The sequence below is a fragment of the Sorex araneus genome, chromosome 1, assembly GCF_027595985.1.
Source record: "Sorex araneus isolate mSorAra2 chromosome 1, mSorAra2.pri, whole genome shotgun sequence".
In the NCBI taxonomy this organism is placed as follows: Eukaryota; Metazoa; Chordata; class Mammalia; order Eulipotyphla; family Soricidae; genus Sorex; species Sorex araneus.
The window spans coordinates 416,030,269-416,052,698 of NC_073302.1; the positions used below are offsets into that span (position 1 = coordinate 416,030,269).

Here is a 22,430-nt window from a genome sequence, read left to right on the forward strand (position 1 = left end):
GCAGTGCATAGGAGGAAGATAATTAAACCTAGATTGCAGAGAGGCTTACACATACATAATTTATAGAAATTATTTCGGTGCATTTCAGTTGTGTTTGAAAATAGAGATGAGGTTTTATTTCGAGGAAGTTGTTTATTTATATTTTTTTTCAGTATGACCTGGAACTCGGGTTTGGTATAAGAACAAAGAGTGCTGGCTCAAGTGATTGGAATAGAAGAATTCTTTTAAAAATTAAGAGACTTCTTATTATTAATGGCTTCATCCAGTGGGAGCTCCTGCCGAGTTCAAAAGGAAGAGAGTCTGGCTCTGTATTTCTTTAAAGTTCATTTTCCTAAGTGCATCTGGAAACAAGAGATCATGACATTTTGAGATCATAATAATTTTAAATATCTATAGAACTAGTTGTTCTAAAGTATCACAATTTTCATTAGGATTTTTTTGTTATGACCTGTTTTATAAAGGTGGCCATTTTGAACCCAAACTATTTAAGAGTTAATGATTTAGTTACATATTGTATGTTTTAACATTGGGGGAAAAACACTTTTGAGGGCTTTGATTTACCTGTGTGTTTCCTATATTTTTTAAAAAAGGTAAAGATTAAGTGAAAGGGATTTAAAAATGATATTCTTACAATAAAGTCTGATTTTCTTATAAACTTTAAATGAAACTTTGCCTCAATTTTCCCCCTGTGTTTACTTCATTTTTCTGAGACTTCTAGTGAGGAAAATTGCCACTGCCCTCCTCCCTCCAGCATTCAAGCTTCATGGACAGTGTACTTCCCACAAATAGCAAAACTTCAAGAACATGACAGATAGCATTAGTGTTGCTCCACGGTCTTAGAAAAATTTAACCCTGAGCCATACCGTTTGTCTCCATATGCTTCCCTATCATCAAAAGGGCAGGGTGGGGAATGACTAAAGAAGATGTTAAATTGATCTTGTAATGCCATAGTTTGTAATTTATTTCTAAATAAATGAAGTAATAACAATGAAATATAAGGAAGGATTAAATTGTTACCCGAATCCAATGACTGGAGTGATAGCACAGTGGTAGGGCGTTCGCCTTTCACGGGGCCTACCCGTGTTCGATTCCTTCGCCCCTCTTGGAGAGCCCGGCAAGCTACTGAGAGTATCCCGCCTGCACGGCAGAGCCTGGCAAGCTACCCGTGGCGTATTGGATATGCCAAAGACAGTAACAATAAGTCTCACAATGAGAGACGTTACTAGTGCCTGCTCGAACAAATCGATGAGCAACGAGATGACAGTGACAGTGATCCAAATCCAAATTCCCTTTGTAGTTTGAAGATAGGAAATAATTTGTTGCTGTGAAGTCTGAATCCCAAGCCATGCTGCTTTTCAAAAATTTTTGAGAAGTAATCATGAGTAGCAGCAGGATAGTTACAGTATGACAGGGCAGACAGCATAAGCCAATTAGAATGTAGAGAAAGTTAAGATAAATTAGGAAAAATCTTAGAATTCGACACATTATTTGCTTAGTAGACTCCATGTAGAACCTTAGAGTCAGGTTTATTATGATGAATTTTAGAAAATCATCAACTTTATCTCCCCAGTGCAGCTTATTTCAGTGTTATCCTTGGAGTATTCGTTTTTAATCACATTAACCTTAAACTATTTTTATCCTCAAGTAAACTGCTGGGTAGCATAATACAGTGCATTTAAATTTTATTTATTTTGTGTTAAGCTCCTTCCAGACAGTCACTGGCAAGGTCCTGTCGGTGAGTTTAGTATGTTTTTGTAAAAAAAGGGATCACTAAGTCAATGGATTGTTGATGGTCATGAGAGTGTCACATGTGCTTGGTCTATGATGGCTTGTACAGAACAGATCCCTGACTCCACAGCCCAGAGCTTCTTATAAGATTTCAGTTCCCCCAAATGGAGTAGAATCATCTCCACACTTAAGTGGAAAAATATCAGGTAGCTTTGATTTTGAAGTTGAGCAAATTTTCGAGAATGACAACTGGGTTGGAAGGAATGTGGTTATTTCATTATCGAAGAGTGGAGAAGAGCATCAGAAAAAATTTACTTTGGGTCCTAGAGGTGATATCTGAAAGAGAAGGTGAACAAAGAACTCCCATAAGGGATTAGAGTTCGAGAGAAAGGGAGAGAATACCAAATAAATAGAATAATTATAAAACAAATACTAGCAAAGTTAAATCAATATAATATGCGAGAGATATCCTTCTATCACTCATATGAAGCATGTTTTGTTCCTACCTTAGAGAGAAGAAGTGGAACTTGTTTTCCTTCTTTCCCTCTTAGCTACTGCTGGTCTTGCTGGAAACTGGGTCTCCAGTCTGTTCTCTAAATGGTGGTGAGGTCCTGCCTGTTGCACAAGCTTCTCTCTGTAAGCTTTTGAAAATGTCAGCCAGTCACACAGTGGCATTTCTACCGTAAAATCTTAAGGCCATTCCATTTCCCCTCTTCCTTATTTTTTTGGTTTCAAATGTATTTCTTATTGCCAAGGGAAATAACAGTCAAAAATTAGAGAGCAATGCTATCAGTTGTCTGTCTTGGTTATTAAAGAGCTCCTAAAAGTGAACTCATACAGGATACAGTCATTGCAGAGGGCAGTTAATTATTCTGCCTTTTCAGCCACTTGTTTGACTACAGGCAGTTTTGTAGATTTTGTTGAAGACGTCATTCCCAGATGGAGTACTCAAACTAAAACTATAGTCCAATAGTACAAAACTGTTCATATAAAATATAGGCATGGGTTATAACTCACAATGCTTTACTTCTTCTCTGTTTATCTTTCAATATGGGTGGATATTTTTGTTGTATTGCTTATTGCCTGTCAATCATTTGAGTACCTGAAATTCAGGTCATGTGTGTGAATTAGGTATAGCAGTTAGAAACAGAAATTAAAGGAACCCATTTTTCAGTTTCCTAATATTATTGTCACCATTGCCGCTTTTTTTCTTTAAAGAGTTCATGTCTTTTATTAATCCATGAAGGTAAATTATCTGTCGTCTGGTTTGTTGAAACAGTATGTCAGACAATATTTGGCACAATAATGTCTGTCAAAGTGGCTGGCTATAAAACTCCAGCACCACATTCATTTGAAGGGCATTCCCAGCAAAGGCGGCTGATTTTGCCATTCTCATTCACCTTGTAGTATTTCAGGACAGTCAGTTTAACCTTCTTTATCTTATGCTTATTCTTCTTGGGAATGGTGTAAGACTTCTTCCTTTTCTTTGCACCACCCCAAAGTCTCAAAATGAGACGAAGAGTGGACTCCTTTTGGATGTAGTAGTCAGACTAAGCACGTCCATCTTCAACTTGTTTAGGAGCAAAGATCAATCTTTGTTGATTGGGAGGAATTCCTTCCTTTTCCTGGATCTTGGCCTTGACATTTTCTATTGTAACTGAAGGTTCCACCTCGAGAGTAATAGTTTTCCCCATAAGGATTTTCACAATAATCTGCATCTCGGCAGTGGGCTCACCTCGGATGGCGGATCGGAAAGGAGGCCACCATTGCCACTTTTTAAAAAAAATTATTTTTGGTTTTAGAAATTAAATGTATTTATTCAGGAGCACAGAAAAAAATTTACACAATATATGCTGCATGTCACCAACCAAATCTTTAAGTCTCTCATAGGCTCTCTAGTCTTGATCTTTTGCAGTAGCCTCCTAGGAAATAATATCTGACAAGCACAGAGGATCAAAATCAACATGAGTGCATTTTACCAGTTCTAGGTGTGAAAAAACAAACATTTAGGAATTGGTTTTTAACATTGACACAGATGGATTATTTATTTACATTGCTTTTATGTTGATTCAAGCTTTACAGAGCTATAATTCACATAGCAGTTCCCCTTCAATGTATATAGCCCAGTAACACTTATAGGGTCACAGAGATGTGTATCACTATAATCAATTTTATTATTCTGTCACTGTCATCCCATTGCTCATTGATTTGCTCGAGCGGGCACCAGTAACGTCTCTATTGTGAGACTTGTTACTGTTGTTGGCATAACGAATACGCCATGGGTAGCTTGCCAGGCTCTGCCGCGCAGGCGAGATACTCTTGGTAGCTTGCTGGGCTCTCCAAGAGGGGTGGAGGAATCAAACCCAGGTTGGCTGCGTGCAAGGCAAATGTCCTAGCCACTATGCTATCACTCCAGCCCTATTATTAGTTGCCTCCTTAGCGCAGTAGGCAGTGCATCAGTCTCATATTATTTTTAATTTTAATTTTTTTTTTTTTGCTGTGGGTCACACCTAGCTATGCTGAGAGCTCATTCCTGGAGGGCTCGAAGGACCATATGGGTGCCAGGGACTGAACCTGGGTCGACCATGTGCAAGGCAAATGCCCTAGCTGCTCTACTAGCACTCTGGACCCTCTATGATAAATTTTAGAACACTTTTCTCATCCCCTGAAAGAAATTCCTGGTGGCATAGCTCAGGCATAGAGCATTTGTCTACAAAAAGAAACTCTGTGTGGATAAGCAGCCATTTGCAATCTGAATATTTTGTATAAATTGAGCGAGATCTTTGTGATTGGTTTTATTTCACTTAGCTAATGTTTCAAGATTTATCCATGTTGTAGCATATATCTGTGCATTGTTCCATTTTATTGTCGAATGATTTTGTTTGTAGAAATACATATTTATCCATTCAGCAGTTGAAAGAGTTGGGTTGCTTCTACTATTTGACTATAGGAATATTACTGTGAAAATGTGTGTGCAAGTTTTTGTTTGGACATTCATTTTCATTACATGTAAGTATATTTCAAGAGTGAAATTGTTTTGTCACGTAGTAAATTTATGTTTAATATTTTTGGAAACTCTTTGTTTTTGAAAGTGTCAGAATCATTTAACATTGTTATAAGTAGTGTAGAAGGGTTTCAGTTTCTCTATGATTTTTGTCAACACTGTTACAATAATTATTTTTTGTAGCCAGGATAATGGTTTGAAATGGTCTCGTGATTTTGATTTGCAGTACCCTAATTACTAGTGATGTAAGCATTCTTTTTTTTTTCTTTTTGGGTCACACCCAGCGATGCACAGGGGTTACTCCTGGCTCTGCACTCAGGAATTACTCCTGGCGGTACCCAGGGGACCATATGGGATGCTGGGAATTGAACTCGGGTCGGCCATAAGCAAGGCAAAATGCCCTAACCACTGTGCTATCACTCCAGCCCCTTTCTTTTGTGTTTTTTCTTTGGATTTGTCGATATTCTTCTTCAGAGAAATGTTTATTGAACTTCTTTGTCAACTTCTAATTATATTGTCTATCTTTTACTTTTGATTTTGTTATTATTAAGGACATACAAATTGCAAATATTTTCTTATATTTTGGGGACATATTTTCCTAATCGTGGTATTGATGAATGCAAAAGGCTTTAAATTTTGATGACTGTTGATTAGTTTATTTCCTTTTTGTGAGGTAATGATGTGCCCTAATGACCTAGATTTTGTGTCTTTGCAGTGATGATTTGAACTCAAATTACTTGAGACAATCTCAATGTTTTTATTATTGTGCTCTCCATACTTTGTGGCACTCGGGGTCCATTGAGCCACACTTTGTGGTACCTGAATGGAGGAAGGGTTGTCCTGGATCCAACCTAAGGCCTCATACACGCAAGGCATGTACACTGCCACTTAAGTTACATCACCAACCCTTTAATTTTACATTTGGATTAATTAGCATTAAAATGATTTTTATTAAGGTGTTTGTTAAATTCTGGGCAGTCAGATGACTTTTCAGGATGTTTTTGGTATTTTATAGAGCACAATTAGTCAATCTTTCAGATCTTTAGAAGTTCATTGACTTCATTAAGTTTACCTTTTGACTCATGTAAAGAAAGAAAAAGAACTTCTGTAGTACTCTTGGTAAAATTAGAGCCTCTTGAGTAATTAACTCTCAAACACAAACATGACTGATATTTGGTAGGTATGTACTTCCTCCATCTGATTGAGCTGACTGAAGTGGCAATTGTTTATTAATTCACCACTTTATGGATAGGCAACAAGTTGACACTGTTTAAACACTTGTGGCATAGGAAGTGGAGGAAGTTACAGGCCTGCCGCTGACCTGGGTGCTGAGATTTTGGGGGTGCTTTCTTAAAGCCTAGGACTTTTGAAAACTCTGTTACTCTGTCACGCTATACTTTCACTAGAATTCATTGAAAAAAGATATCTGACTTTACAATAGGGTTACAAAAGTAAGCAGTACCACTCTCCTAAGGGTGGGGGCGCTAGACCTATCAAGTAGGAGCAGTAGTAGCCTCAGGTGCAATAATTTAGGGGTGATTTCTATTAGTTCACTTACCGGAGGTCCAGCTCTAAAATGGTGCTGAGTGATTTTTTTTTTTTTCCTGAAAGGGGAATGTTCAGGCAAATAAGTTTGGGAACCTCTAAGAAAATATTGAATCTAAGTAGATAGAACAATTGTGACATTTGAAAGGTTACATGACTTTTAAAAATATGTTTTATAATGATGAGATGACTTCTTGTCTCAAATAAGCTCTTACTCTCATAGACATTTATCAAATAACTATAGAGATGTGCAGAGCTAAATATGACAGAAGTTGGAGATTTATTTTCACAATTTGTTTAAATGTTCACCCCTCTGTTTTCTTTTCACGATGGAAACGTTAATGGTGCCTGTTCGAGCAAATTGATGAACAATGGGATGACAGTGCTACAGTGCAGGAATTACTGGTGAAATTGTAAAGAAGCACTAAATTATTTACTAATATTTATAAATAGCCAGTGAGGCAATACTACTGAATATGTCAAGTTTGGTAATGTTACCTATGAATGCTTGATAAAATAAGATATGATGCTATGAGATTATGTTAAACACAGATTACACATAAAGCTCTTTTGAAAAGAAGGAGAACAAACCAATTTATTTTAAAATGAGTTGGAAACTCATTTATAAGAATGGTCATTTATAAGAATCTAAGCTATAGGACTCAAAAATATGTATTTAGTTTTTTTAAAAGGAGGTGAAAATATTTTTTTTTTTTGCAAATATCTTTTGTATTATTTTCCCAGAGAATGGAATTCTGCTTGTTTTTAATTTAGTTTCATGTTTTAGTAACATACCAAAATTATGACAGACCACTCCTGTTTCAGCCTCCACCCGCCCTTCCCCAGTCATTTGACCTTCTATGGCAGTTCATCTTTTCCAGCTGAACACACTACACACCTCTCAGAAATTTTGAAAGCTAGTTATTAAAAACAGCTAGTATTAAAACTGATTTATTAAAATTGTCATCAGTTTTATCTTAAAAGTAATAAAAATTCAAAACATCTCCTCCTAAGTTTTTTGGTTTGTTTGTTTTGTTTTTGGTTCACACCCAGCACTGCTCAAGAATTGCTCCTACCTGTACACTCAGGAGTCATTCCTGGAGGTGCTCAGGGGACATATGGGATGCTGGGGATTTATCCCGGCTGGCCACTTGCCTTATCTGCTATACTATCACTCTGGTCCCCCTTTCCTAATTATTTTATATTCTGCTATTTTCTAGGTTATTTTTCTCACTGTATCTGAAGAGCACTGTAGCACTGTAGCACTGTTGTCCCATTGTTCATTGATTTGCTCGTGCGGGCACCAATAATGTCTCCATTGTGAGACTTGTTGTTACTGTTTTTGGCATATCGAGTATGACACGGGTAGCTTGCCAGGCTCTGCCATGCTGGGGGGATACTCTCGGTAGCTCTTCCGGCTCTCCAAGAGGGACGGAGGAATTGAATCTGGGTCAGCCGCATGCAAGGCAAACACCCTACCTGCTGTACCTACTCCAGTCCATGTATCTGAATAGCAAATTCCATAATAATAAGCATCTACATATATCTACTCAAGTCTGTGTTCAGACACTTCATACTTAGCTTGAAATTTCTCATAATGGAATATTGATGCCTCCGACATCAATGCCATGTCATTATAAAAAACTATTAACTGTGAGTTACAAAGTTAATTGTGTTTGACTTTCAAGCATATAATATTTCAGCACTGATCTATTTATCAGTGTTCACTGTTCTCATCAATGTTCCCAACTGCCCTCCACTCCTGCCCCTCCAACCTGCATCTATGACAGGCAATTATCAATAAGTTTTTGGCACTGCAGTTTACATTACTGTTACTGATAGGGTTACATGTAATATCTTCCCAACTTCCAATACCCCATCCTTCCCCAGAGTGTCTACTTCCCTACACCATTCTTGTAGTATTCTCTTCCATTTCTCCTTGCCCCTTCCCTCCCAAAGTAGTAAGCTACTGAAGACCGGCTCTCATGTTCTTCATTTCTACTGGCTCTAGGCATTTGTTACTGGCTAACTGTTTCTTTAGGTTCTGAGTATGAGGAAGATGGTTTCATGTTGGTCTCTCTCCCTCCGACCAGTTTCATTCAGCACAATATTCTCCACACCCAGCCACATAGCAGCAAATTGAATGATTTCATCTTTTCTTACAGTCAAGTAATACTTCATTGTGTATATATACCATCGTTTCTTTATCCAGTCATCAAAAACTTTCTCAGAAAAGTACTTAAAAATTCCATATAAAAAAGGCATATGGGGCTGGAGCAATAGCACAGCGGGTAGGGCGTTTGCCTTGCATGCGGCCAACCCGGGTTTGATTCCCAGCATCCCATATAGTCCCCTGAGCAGTGCCCGGGGTAATTCCTGAGTGCAGAGCCAGAAGTAACCCCTGTGCATCGCCGGGTGTGACCCAAAAAGCAAAAAAACAAAGGCATATGAAAAATGCTCTGCGTCACAAATCATTAGGAAAATGCAAATGCAAACCATGAGATATAACCTCACACCACAGAGGCTGCTGCACATCAAAAATAACAAAAACAAACAATTGGTGTGGATGCAGGGAAAAGGGACCCTCATCCACTGTTGATTGGTGCAACTTTTATGGAAAACAATCTGGATTTTTCTTCAAAAAACTAGGAATTGAGCTCCCATTTGACCCTACTTTTTGCAATATGTCCTATGGGACCAAAAACAAAATGCAGAAAAGACATTTTTCACGTCACTTTTTAATTTGCTTTTCTGGAAAGGGATCTTTGTGAATCCACCACAAGGTCTTGCTGCCTGTAGTATGTTAGCTTTCAGTCTTCCCACTCTCAACCTCTCTGCCAAGATGTCTGCTTAGAAAAGCTCTCCATGATTAATTTAAGTAGGGAAGAGGCACATGATGAAAAAAAGAACAGATAAGTCAAATGCATGCAGTAAAAATTGAGTTTTTGCTGCTATTTAATAGACAAGATTAGCATCTCAGAAATTCCATTTCTGAAACCTAGCAGTAAGTACATTTTTGTTTTACCTATGAAGATTTTAAAATTAAAATTAAAATCAGGTTGTGCTGATGTGTGAAAGTTATTTTAAAAGTCATATATATATATATGTCATTGTATCACTATCATCCTGCTGCTCATCGATTTGCTCAAACAGGCACCACTAATGTCTCCATTGTGAGACTTGTTACTGTTTTTGACATATCAAATATGCCACGGGTAGCTTGCCAGGCTCTGCTGTGTTGGTGGGATACTCTTCGTAGCTTGTCAGGCTCATCCAAGAGGGACGGAGGAATCAGACCCGGTGGCTGAGTGCAAGGCAAATGCCCTACCTGCTGTGCTATTGCTATAACAATATTTTACACAAATTTTCATTCATAATGATCATTTGTTTTACCTTTTCACTTATAGTTCATGTTTGCAAAGGCTCATAACAAATTAGCAGGAGCTGTTATCTTAAATTTCTGTCTCTGGTTATTCCCAACTCAGTGATACCAGTATTTCAAACAGTGTCTCCAGCGTCTGTGCTGGGTGCAGATGGTGAGCTCTGGGTTGTTGTGTGGTGAATGTAACATTTCTTCCACTGTTGTGTTCAGTCTACTCCTGACTCTACACTCAAGAATTACTCCTGGAGATGCTCTGGGGACCACATGGGGTGCTGAGGATGGAACCTGGGTCAGCTTTGTGCAAAGCCAATGTCCTACCTGGTCCATGTCTCTGGCTCTACCAGTGTTCAGTATTAGCTATTTACATTCTTCAGGAAAACATACTAAAGAATTAGACTACTAGACTGAACAGTAAAGACATAACTCCCCTCCCCTTTTTTGCACCAGGGTGTCCAGTTTGGGCCACACCTGGAAGAACTAAGGGCTTACTCCTGACCCTGCTCTCAGGAATTACTCCTGTTGGTGATTGGGGGACCGTATGGAAAGCTGGGGAAACCGCCTACCCACTGTTTGATGGTTCTGGCTCCATTGAGACCCAATTTTTATCCTATGTTAAAGTCGGAAGGTTCTTGTTAAGTTATATATATTGCAGCCCACTGGGGAAAAGTGGCATATTAAATCATTGTCTATCACTGATATTTTAAGAAGAAAAGATGATGACAATTAAGAAATTCATTCAGCTGTGTCCTAAATGCAGTTGTTTTATTATTTATTTTATTTTTGGTTCTCAGGCCACACCTGGCTGTGCTCAGGATTATTACTCCAGGCTCTGTGCTCAGACTTTCCCCCTGGCAGTTCTTGGGAAGGTTGGGGTGAGGGGGCTATGTGTAGTGCAGCTGACTGGTCCTGTCAGTTGTTTGCAAGGCAAGCGCCTTACCTGCTGCACCGTCTCTCCAGCCCAATGCAGTGGTTTTGAAGAACAAGATATAGAGACATCAGGACATAGGTTAAAGATATTTGAACGATGCAAGAGATCAAGGAAGCATAAAAAGGTTCTAAATCCTTGAAGTTTTGATAAAGGTGGGCAGGAGGCTTGTCAGCAGGGAATTGTTTTGAAACATCAAATTGTTAGTATTTGGTTTAGGATTTCTTCTTTTAATTATAAAATTATTCTGCCAGAGTATTTTTTCCCATATGATCATTTTGTTTTGATTCTCAAATGATGCTTAAACACTGTTTCTTTTTGGTAGTGAATGTGCTCTTTTAATACATTACCCAAGTTTTTGTTGTTGTTGTTGTTGTTGTTTGTTTGTTTGTTTTTGTTTTGTGACCATACAGGGGTGCTCAGGGCTTGCACCCCACTCTGTTCAGGGATCACTGCTGGCAGGCTTGGGGACCATATGGGATGCTAGAGATCAAAACATTGGTCCAATGTGCAAAGGCAGGTGGCCTTACCCACTGTATTATCACTTTGGTCTCATGATACCTAAGTTTCATTGAATCATTTTTTTTTTTATTCTCTGAGGAAAAGAATTATGGTAAGGTAAAAAGCACATGGTTTGAAATCACTAATTCCATGCTTAATTGCTTTTCTGTTTTGCTTAATTGCTTTTAAAATTTCATACAAGAAAGGTTCAATTATTTAAAGATCATCTAAATGTGTCTTTGCATATGATTTCTTTATTTCACAATTCTCTTCCTCTCCTTTCTTTTTCTTTTCTCTTAAATTTCTTTGTAGATTTTTATATGTTTGGAAAGATTACTTAGCCTATCCATAGTGAGAAGTATAGTATATTTAAGAATACCTATGTATCTTTTCTGATTACCTGCTATGCCATCTTCACTAAATTCTGTGATAGTTTGTTATTTATTAAGTTCATAGAGGGCGGATATAGATGAGTATCTACTATAGGATAAGGAGACAGAAGATAAGGTTATATTCATATCCTCATGATTCATTCAGATGTGAAAATTAAGATAATGAATGCTCATTAATTTTCAAAATTAATTTACAAAATGCTCATTAATTTTCAAGCTGTAGTCAATTTATCAAAAGATCACTCCATACAGAGTGCCATTAGTGGAACAAAATTATGTGAATGTCTATTAAGTCACCATCATATTAGTTGTGTGTCATTTTGTATTTGAAATGCTAGAGACTGAATTTCAGAAATTAGCAAACTGTAAACTTCCAATTTACAGTTGGGATTAGTTTCTTTTAAAATAAAATTTTACTATATAATTTTTGAATATTTCTTTTTACTCTGGGAAGGAATCTACCATCCTTTGGTGGGGCAGAGGGGTGTTGGATTTTGGCCATATACAAGTAGGGCTCTCTCTTGGAGAGCCCGGCAAGCTACCGAGAGTATCCCGCCTGCACGGGTAGAGCCTGGCAAGCTACCCGGGCCTATTCAATATGCCAAAAACAGTAACGATAGGTCTCATTCCTCTGACCTTGAAAGAGCCTCCAATCGTTGGGAAATATGAGTAAGGAGAGGCTGCTAAAAGCTCAGGACTGGGAGGAATATATAAGGGGATAACGTGGGAGGCACGTTATTGGTGCTCATTCGAGTAAATCGACGAACAACGGGATGACAGTGACTGATACAGTGATATTCAAATAGGGGTTACTCCTGGTGGGTGTTGGGAGATTATCTGGGGTCCACATGAACCCAGGTTAGCTTTGTACAAGATAAGCACTCTGCCCACTGTATACTATCTCTTCAGATCTGGCTATCTGGATACTTTGTTAACAGACAATGCTCATATAACTTCAAAAGCCTTGGTGTTTTTATATGAATTTGAAATACAAAGTCCTGATGTTTATGAGTTGACAGACTTTATTGATTCAGAAAAGCATTTACCATTTAGCATTTTTCAGAAGATTTGAAATGGCACCCGCTTCCAAATTTGTATTGGACATAAATCAGGTAAATATTTATTTACATCTGATGCCCTTCTCTCTTCTTCAGCTGGACTACACCAATTTTGAGGAAAGGGTACAGGCAGCGCCTGGAACTCTCAGACATATACCAAATCCCCTCTGCTGATTCTGCGGATAATCTGTCTGAAAAGTTGGAAAGGTATGTTCATGAACTTTCTTTTTTGACTTGACATATGTCAAAAAATGAAATGATTGCCACAATGAGTTAAGGAAACATCCACCACCTTCTGTACTTACATTTTACCCCTATTCTGAGTACCTTTGAGATCTGTTCTCCGAGAATATCATCCTATCCAACATTGTTAAGTGTAGTCATCATAATTATTTTTATGATGAGTTTTATTTTTGTTTTTATACTACCATTTCATTCTAATTAAAAATTTATGATAGTTAAAGTTATGTGTTTACAATCATCTTGACATTTATGGTCTTGGTGTAGAGGGTTGCCTTACCTTAACATCACTGGGGACGTTTCTGTTGCAGTGCACAGGGATCACTCTCAATGGTGCTTTGGGGACCCGTGTGGTGCTGGAGATTGAACTTGGTGTCTCCACATGCAAAGCCTGTGTTCCAGTCCTTCAATTCATCTCCTTGGCCCCTCAGAGAAATTAATTCTAGAGATAATTTTCTTGAAATAGGAACAATTTGCTTATTTATGAAACCTTGATCAATTAGGAATTGAACAATGAATTGATAGGGGATAACTGTTTTCCTGAAAAGTGACTCCTTTAATAAAAAATACATATTTGAGAGGCTGGAGGGATAGTCCAGCGGGTAGTGTATGTGGCTGACCTAGGTTTGATTCCCAGTATCCCATATGGTTCCCTAGCACCTCCAGGAGTAATTTCTGAGTGCATAGCCAGGAGTAACCCCTGATCATCGCCAAATGTGACCCCCAAATGCAAATAAAGAATAAACAAATAAGAAAGAAGAAAGTAATTTATTTCAAGAAGTTACCCCTTATTATAGAGAATTAAGTAGATTTTTTAAAGAATGTAAGGTCTTAATGAAATAAATGATGTATATTTTCTTTCAAAATCTTTGTACGTGAATGCAAACATACATCCTGAGAACTATTAGGGTGATGGCTAGTATATATGTATCTCAGAGAGGTTAAAAAAATCTCACAATTTAAGCACATACTTAGTATGAGTTTCAGTATTTTCAGCAGATATTATTCAGCAATATTATCTTTATTTTACAAAAACCTCACTAAAACTCACTGATACAACACAATTTGTCACCTAACGACAGAGTCATGACTCTAGCCCATACCTGTAACCCTGACTGCTCCAGGAAGAGTGTTCCCATTATGCATAAGTCTTAGGGTCCCTTCTTCTAAGAGTATTTGTTAGAACCCCTTTGCCGGTAAAGAAACCTAAACAATTAATTCAAGTAAGCCAAAAAGAGGGACATAATTGGCTCAGGAAGTCAGTGTGAATGCCTAGGTTTCTATGGCTTTACACACTCTATGCAACCAGGAATTCAAACATCGCCTGGTGGCTGATTCTCTCAGACCATCTTTCCTCATTCAGTGAGACCTTGGAACTCCTCATAATTTTCTAGATGACAGATGACGAACCCCCCCCTTTTTTTTTCCTGGACAAGTAAAACATCCTATAGAGTTCCAAGACCAATCATAGTCTTTGGGGCTTATGTTGACTACTCAGGATCTGTTAGAAAGAAAACGGAAGAGGGTGGGGAAAGGGAGTAGGCAGAAGCAAAATGAAAGAAGCAAAGAGTTGTACTAAAATAAAAAATGTTGAATAGACTTGCAATTTGTTTAGATTGTTTTCTTTAAACTCATCTCTCCTCTTTTTGACATTTTCAAAAATAGAGTAAGATGATTTTACTCAAAAAATTAGACTAGAGGGAATATAATTCACATTTCCAGCATCATGTATCAACTCTCATTATTTAATGTGGTGTAAGTGCCACAAAAGTAGAGAATTTTGGATTTTTTTTCGTTTGATTTGGTATGTTTCATTTTTGATGTATAGAATAGGATCTGGCATGTGGAAGGAGTGCTCAAAAAATATTTGTTTCATGAATAATTGAATGTAAAATAGCATTATACAGAAAAAAACTTGTAACATTACTGCCGTGATAAAAACACATAAAAGACATTATACATATATCAGCAAGTTCAGTATAACATTAGAGATATTGAATATGTTTTCTGAGTAGATGTCAAAAGAAAGTATTACTCATAGTATGGCTAGGGGGTCAATTGAATTTGTGAATATATATGCTCCAGATTTATTTTTATTAATATTTTGTTTGAGAGCATGCACTTCAATTTGTAGGACTCTCTATGACCTTTTTTTTTTGTATAAAAACATATGCTTTACTTTTTTCAAACTCTAAAAACTAACTTTACTACTGCAGTAAAATTTTTTTCTTTTCTTTTTTTTTATTAGTGAATCACTGTGAGGTTCAGTTACAAACTTATGAACTTTCATGTTTGCATTTGGTTTACATCCCTCCACCAGTGCCCATTCCCCCCACCAATGTTCCATTATCCTCCCCCCCACCACCCCCACCTCAAGTCCCACGACCCCACCCTGCCTCTGTAGCAGGGCATTCCCTTTTGTTCTCTCTCCTGTTGGGTGTTGTAGTTTGCAACAGGGGTATTGAGTGGCCATCATGTTCGGTCTATAGTCTACTTTTGGTATGCAGCTTTCAACCTGAGTGGGTCCTCCCAAAATTTTCTATTAGGTGTTCCCTTCTCTATCTCAGCTGCCTTTTCCCCCAGCATGTGAGGCCAATTTCCAAGCTGTGGGACAGACCTCCTGGTTCTTATCTCTACTACTCCTGGGTGTTAGTGTCCCATTCTGCTACTTTATATTCCACATATGAGTGCGATCTTTCTATGTCTGTCTTTTTCTTACTGACTCATTTCACTCAATATGATACTTTCCATGTTGATCCATTTACATGCAAATTTCATGACTTCGGATGACTTTATTTTTAATGGCTTAGCATTTTTGTTTTCTTTAATTCCTCTATTGTTTTTCTCATGTTCCCCATTTCAATTCAGTTTAAAAATGTACCCATTTTGTTTCAAGTCAACAACTCTGTGCTGGCATAAATCTGCATATTCTATCTTTATTATAGCTTCTTTGGGTATCTTTTTCACTCTTCCGTTTTTTAAAAAAGTTAAACCTCTTGAAAGGACTTTGGGCCTCTGCAGTCTTGGGAAATGGCACTGATCTCCCATTTCACTAACTGAGCAAGCACCTCTGATGGTTGCCACATGGTTGAGGGCCATTGGCCCAGAAGGCTCTGTGGGGTTGTCTTCTACGTCACTCCAATGTGCCAAAACATCCCTTCTATGATTGCAGCCAAGCTAAAAACTTGATAAGTACGAGGTTTCTTCAATTTTTTCATCATTAGGAATGCTTATTGGACTTGCTAAAACTCTGTTGGAACCACACCCTTTACTCTTGCTGCTGACTCCTCTCAGACTATAAATTTTTTATGTCCCACCCATTAAAAAAATTCCCCAATCTTGCTTTCCCCTCAGGTCATTACTCCACTCTTTTTTTTTTTCATAGCTAACATTTCTCTGCTTTTCTGGTATCTCTATTTCATCTTCCCTCTATGTCTGAGCTCCTCTTAAAATGTAGTTCTATGTTGTGTCAAATTATTGCTAATCTGATGAAGTGTTCACAGGCCACATAATAAAGTCATTTGTAATGACACCTTCTTATATGACTTCAATGTTGATACACTTTTTCACACCTTGAAACAAAGTCTTAGGTTTATGTACTACTTTTCTTCATGACTTTCTCACCTGTCTCATTGTTCCTTGAAAGAGAGCCTGAATCAATCTCCATATTTATCTCTATATTTAGTTTCTTACCGCTATTATAAAGTACTGAATGATGTGGCTGGAAGGCAAGCTCGTGAATAATGGAGAGTAAGCATGAGGAAGAGTATGGTAAGGTAGATAGATGAGTTAGGATAAATGATCATTATTAGATAGAAAGTTTCATGTCATATATAGAGAATTCCAATTGCTCTTCAGGTCTTGTGCATTTATTCCTTTAAATTTCTCATAAATACCCATAAATACCCATATTTATGGTAGATTGATAGTGATGGTAATATTCATTGAGGAGATGCAAAGGCTTTTTTTCTAGTTCATCTTTTTATTCTTACCTGGGATTTATGAAACTTCATCTTTGTAAGCGTTTAAAAATGAAGATGAGGGTGACATTTATAAGTATATTTCATTTACTTTGGAAGAGAAAGAAGAAATATTATTGGAGACCAATGCTAAACAAATATGATTGGCTGATGAATGTATAATGCTTAAAAGTATTTCATTTAAATATCCACCATTTTGAGACTATTTAATTTCTATCCCTACTACAAAGTATAGAATTTGATTTTTTAATCTAATTACCACAGATTTTCACTCCCATAAATGATGGTGTAGCTGAAAAGAAAATTGATATTTGTCTTATACTCCTATTTAAAACCAAAGTCTAAATGACAAGTTTTTCTATGCTAAATCCCAGAAACATCCTCCTTAAGTTTATATTCTTTTTGATTTGATAGTTAAATCTTGTTAAAATCTACTATAACTTTAAATAAAAAAAAGATAAGAGGTGAAAGGGAAAGAGTTAATGGATTTTCACTGTATTATAGGTAGTAATAATGTACATGATAGCAATCATGCTTTATTAATCTATGTAAGAAGTTCAGAGCCTTTATTTAAAACATAATGGCCTTTCTGTGAAGATGATTCTCTGAACATTGATATATGGTAGAACATCAAATTTTACCAAGTATTTGACAGAACATCAATGCTGGTTGGTTATTAGAAGATTTTGTTTCATTAGTCACTTGGGGTTTGGGAGAGATAGAATGGTTTCCTGAATGGGTCTGACCTGGGTTCTATCCCCGGCATCCGATATGGTCCCCTGAGCCTGCCAGAATGATCCCTGAGCCAGGAGTAAGGAATGAGCAGAGTCGGTTGTGGCCCCCAAACAAACAAAAAGGTAAGTCTTTGTTTAGTTGGGTTCCATCTGTAAATAAAACTTTGTTGAGGCAAATAGAACAGCTCTAATATTTGCCCATGTAACTTATTTCCTCATTTTAAAATTCTTTTCCAGAGAATGGGACAGAGAGCTGGCTTCCAAAAAAAATCCCAAACTAATTAATGCCCTTCGACGATGCTTTTTCTGGAAATTTATGTTCTATGGAATCTTATTATATTTAGGGGTAAGTATATTCACTTGTAAATTCATTATAGGTAATATTTTATACTCATTGTTATGTGTAGAAAAGGCCTAGGGTAGTCCTGTATACAGTTAAAAGGGTACTCTAATTCTTTTTTCTGCATATTACTATTTTTAATTTATTATTTTTTAAATTGAACCACCATGAAATACAGTTACAAAGCCTTCATGATGGGGTTTCATACAATGTTCCAACACCCATCCCTCCACCAGTGCACATTTCCCACCACGGGTATCCCCTGTGTCCCTTCTGGCACCCCCCTCCCCCCACCACCCAGACTACCTTTATGGCAGGTACTTTTCTTTTCTCTGTCTCTCTGCTTCTCTGTCTCTCTTTTCTGGCCCCTCCCCCCTTTTGGGGTATATGGTTTGCATATAAATACTGAGAAGTCAACATGTTTGGTCCTTTACCCACTTCCAGCACACATCTCCCATCTAGAGGGATCCCTTCCAACCATCGTTATCATAATGGCCCCTTCATATCCCAATTGCCCTTTCCCCCAACCTTTTAAGGCAGGCGTCCAACCATGGACCAATCCTCCTGGCCCTTGTATCTACTGTCCTTGGGTGTTAGTATCATACTATTCTTTTTTTTTTTATATCTCACAAGTGAGTGCAATCATTCTGTCTGTCCCTCTCCCTCCGACTTATGTCACTCAGCATGATACTCTCCACATCTATCCACTTATAAGCAAATATCATGACTTCATTTTTATGACTTCATTTTTTTCTAAGAGCTGTATTGTATTCATTGTGTAGATGTATCAAAGTTTCTTTAACCAGTGGTCTGTTCTTGGGCAGTTAGGTTATTTCCAGATTCTGGCTATTGTGAACAATGTTGCAAATGAACTTACAAGTACAGATGTAATTTCTTCTGTGTGTTTTGCCCCCCATGGTTATATTCCCAGAAGTGGCATTGCTGGTTCATATGGAAGTTCAATTTCTAGTGTTTTTGGGAATGTCCTTATTGCTTTCCAAAAAAGCTGGACCAGTTGGTATTCCCACCAGCAATGAATGAGAATCCCTTTATCCCAGAATCCGTGCCAGTCCTGGTTATTCTTATTCTTTTTGTTGTGTACCAGTCTCTGTGTTATAAGATGATATCTCATTGTTGTTTTGATTTGATTTGTTTTGATTCTAATCTCTCTGATGATTAGAGATGTAGAGCATTTCTTTATTTGTGGTGACCAAGATACAGAGGCAGCCCACGGGTTATTCTAATACTAAATATAAAGACACCAGTAAAGTATAAAAGAAATAAGTGAAATGTTGGAAACTAAAATGTCCTGCGGTCCAGAGTGATAATGCAGTGAATAGGGCACTTGCCTTGCATATGGTCAATCTGGGTTTGATTCCTGGTATCCCATACAGTCCATTGAGCACTGTCAGGAGTGATCCTTGAGCACAGGGCCAGGATTAAGCCCTGAACACAGCTGGTTGTGGCCTAAAACCCAGTAAATAAATATGAAAATAAAATAAAATATCCTGGAGGGCTCAGGATGTGGCTTAGTGGTGCAGTATCTACATTGCTTGTGGGAGGCCTAGGTTAGACAACTGGCACCACAAAAAAGAAAAATAAAAATTAAAATGCCTTAGAACATGGGTAGAAATCTGTCATTTAAAACAGGCTTCAGTGAAATAAATTTCTTGGTGAACTGTACTTTCTTTTTTTTTAAAAACATTTTTTTTTTGCTTTTTTTTGGGGGGGGGGCTCACACCTGGCGATGCACAGGGGTTACTTCTGGCTCTGCACTCAGGAATTACTCCTGGCGGTGCTCAGGGGACCATATGGGGTGCTGGGAATTGAACCCGGGTCGGCTGCGTGCAAGGCAAACGCCCTACCTGCTGTGCTATTGCTCCAGCCCCCTGAACTGTACTTTCTGTTTTGATTCCAAATCACATCATCTTACCAGCACATGAAATTGCTAGTCCCTTTTTTCCCCTTGTATTCAACAGGGAACTGTCAGAAGAATTGGACCAAGTGTAACCAAGTGGTTCTTGGAAAGTTTGTAACTTTTTTCAGTCATATCTACTTGTTTTATTGTTTTAAGGGGAAATAAGAAAGATTTTAGATTTGGGAGAGGTGCTGTTGCAGTCCCTTTTCTGACTCTTACGTCTTCAGTATGAAGGGACCACCGTGACTGAGGACCCAGGCTTTGCAGGTGGCCTGTATGGACTGGGAATTCCCAACTGCTGTCAAATATGGCTGTGGTCTGTTTATTTTTACCTCACAAGGGAATCATTTTATTCCTTGGTTGTAATCTGTAAATAGTGATGGCAAGCCGAAAAATTATTTAGTCTTCAGTGAGGAATGTACACGATACTAGCTTTGTGTTATTTAGTGCCCTCTGGATAGATGTTTTGTGTTCATATTGGTCTTCATGCCTCTGTGAGTGAATGGGATCATCGTATCTCCCCAAAAGGCTGAAAGATCATGTTGATTAAAAGTCTATACTTAGAAGACACCACATAGAACACTTTTGAAAATTTATCTTGATGAAAAAAATGACCACTTTAAGTCAGTTGTATTTTACAGTGCTCTTGATAATGTCCTGGAAATAATTTATGACTTTTAAAATCTATTTCTCTATCTACATATCTCCTATATATAAGTATACATATATATTATCCATCTTCACCCTTAGAAACCTGCAATAGTTTATGTGTGAAAACATTTTGTTGGTAAGTAGGAATAAGGCAGCTGAAGAGATCATTTTTTAAAAGATCTCTCAGGTAATTTTTTTCTATGAGACTACCCAGAGTTTTGAGGAAAAAGTTTTACCCATGACTTCTGGCACAATTGTGTTCAAATGTGTTGTTAGTTGCCTTCATGACTACATTGTTTGCATTTGATTAATGTATAGAAATACAATTCATGCCAATTATATAATATAAGAATATAGCATTTTAAATAAATCACTGTTGGACTGAAGTAAATTATATTTCAAACAATAAAATAAAGTCATGACTAAGATTGTGAGAAAATTCAAAATTTTTCTATTCATGTGCTTCTTCATATTAGTAATACTGAAAAGTAGAGGTCTAATTACACTCCTCTAGTGCTCTGCCAAATTTGTGATAATTTATTCTCTAGAGTCTACCAGCATAGCAATTTCATAAGAACAAAAGCACTCACCCAAATCTTAACCTGTGTGTAGAATTTATTTTTTGATCTACCATATACTGAGCCCAAAACTTATATTATAATGATAGTATAGTGCATATGGTATTATTCATATAATTTAATTCAATTATTAATTGGGTTGAATATTCTCTCATATTTCTAGATTTAGCATTAAGTTCTTTTTGTAGATTATTTTATCTAATTTTTCTAGTGACTTCAGGAACAGACATTATTATTTGTAATATACAGAAAAGGAAATGGAGATGCAGAGAAAAAAAATAATTTTCCCAAAGTCATTCACAGGGTAACTTTAAGTGGTATCTAGATCTCTTTTGCTCTAAAGTCTATGGCTTCTATTGTATCAGAGATTATTTGCTACACAATTATATTTATAATGATTGTAATTAGTAGAATGGTGGCTGTAGTAATTAGTCATGGGTCTGCAGAGTTTCTTTGCAGCTTCTCAGGAAGCAGGGGTTAACAGAAACTTGAAGGTTTACAGTTCTTCTGGGGTGCCTCAGGGGATAGCTAAAGAAAGTTTACTGCAGGAAGCAGGATGGGGAAGTTAAGTAGAATTTTCTCACTTAGAGAAGGAAACCTGTGTAATGCACCCCAGAGCCAGTGCTAAGGGTCAAACCTATAAATAAAATGAAGGGGTAGGAAAATTGAGTGGGTGTGGAGAGGCACTAACATTCTTCAACTTCTCAATCTCAAAAATGTCAGCAATAGGCATCTTAGAGGATTCCAAGGAGCGTTAATTACTTGAGGGCAAGTGAAGAGGTATTCCGAGCAAGCCTGAGCCGTGGGCTGGAACTGACCCCAGGTTTGAAGGACAAAGTTTACTTCTACCAGCTCCATCTTCTACTGATAACCAACAGAATATTGGTTAGGTAAAGAACTGTGGGAAAGAGAGCTGGAAGAGTTTGATGAGAGGGCTGGAGTAGGAAACTTGACTTTCAGTACACTGTGAGGCCAGGCTGTAGCTTGGTTGCCTCCGGCAGAGGGACAAGACGTTGCGGGAGCCATGAAGTTTTGATTTAATTTTGTTATTTGGGCCACACCTGGTGGTGCTCAGCGCTTAATCCTGGCTCTGTGCTCCAGGGACCATATGAAATGCCAGGGATCATGGCTGCATACATGGCAAATGGTCTACGCACTCCAACTATATCACTCCAACCCACACATGAAGTTTTACATGATGAAAATGCTACCAACCAAACATCTTTAAAAATTTTTATTTTTGTGTAGTCATTAGGCCAAGTTCAGTTTTTTTCAGAGCATCTGCTTTCTGGATTTTATTCTTTTCTGTCCTCTAGAATAAAAACAGAAAGGAAAATTGACTATTGTAATAAGGTCTTTACCCTTATAAACAATTTCTATCAATGTTTAATTACTCAGATTTTCTTCCTGGGCATTTCTTCTTTCCTCTGTGTTAGTATCATGTTGGTAGTCTT

General features: G+C 37.5%; 1 protein-coding gene and 1 pseudogene across 1 annotated transcript in view; one reads left to right on the plus strand and one right to left on the minus strand.

Annotated features, from left to right (window-relative positions):
* Positions 1-2,979: 2,979 nt before the first annotated feature.
* On the minus strand, positions 2,980-3,446 carry LOC101550734 (ubiquitin-40S ribosomal protein S27a-like; annotated as a pseudogene).
* A 4,890-nt stretch (positions 3,447-8,336) lies between these two features.
* CFTR (CF transmembrane conductance regulator) overlaps positions 8,337-22,430 on the plus strand; it is a 145,472-nt gene continuing 131,378 nt past the window's right edge. The window contains exons 1-4 of the mRNA XM_004602252.2: positions 8,337-8,346; positions 10,278-10,337; positions 12,616-12,742; positions 17,727-17,835. Coding sequence (XP_004602309.2) covers positions 8,337-8,346; positions 10,278-10,337; positions 12,616-12,742; positions 17,727-17,835 — 306 coding nt within the window. The remainder of the gene's footprint in view (positions 8,347-10,277; positions 10,338-12,615; positions 12,743-17,726; positions 17,836-22,430) is intronic.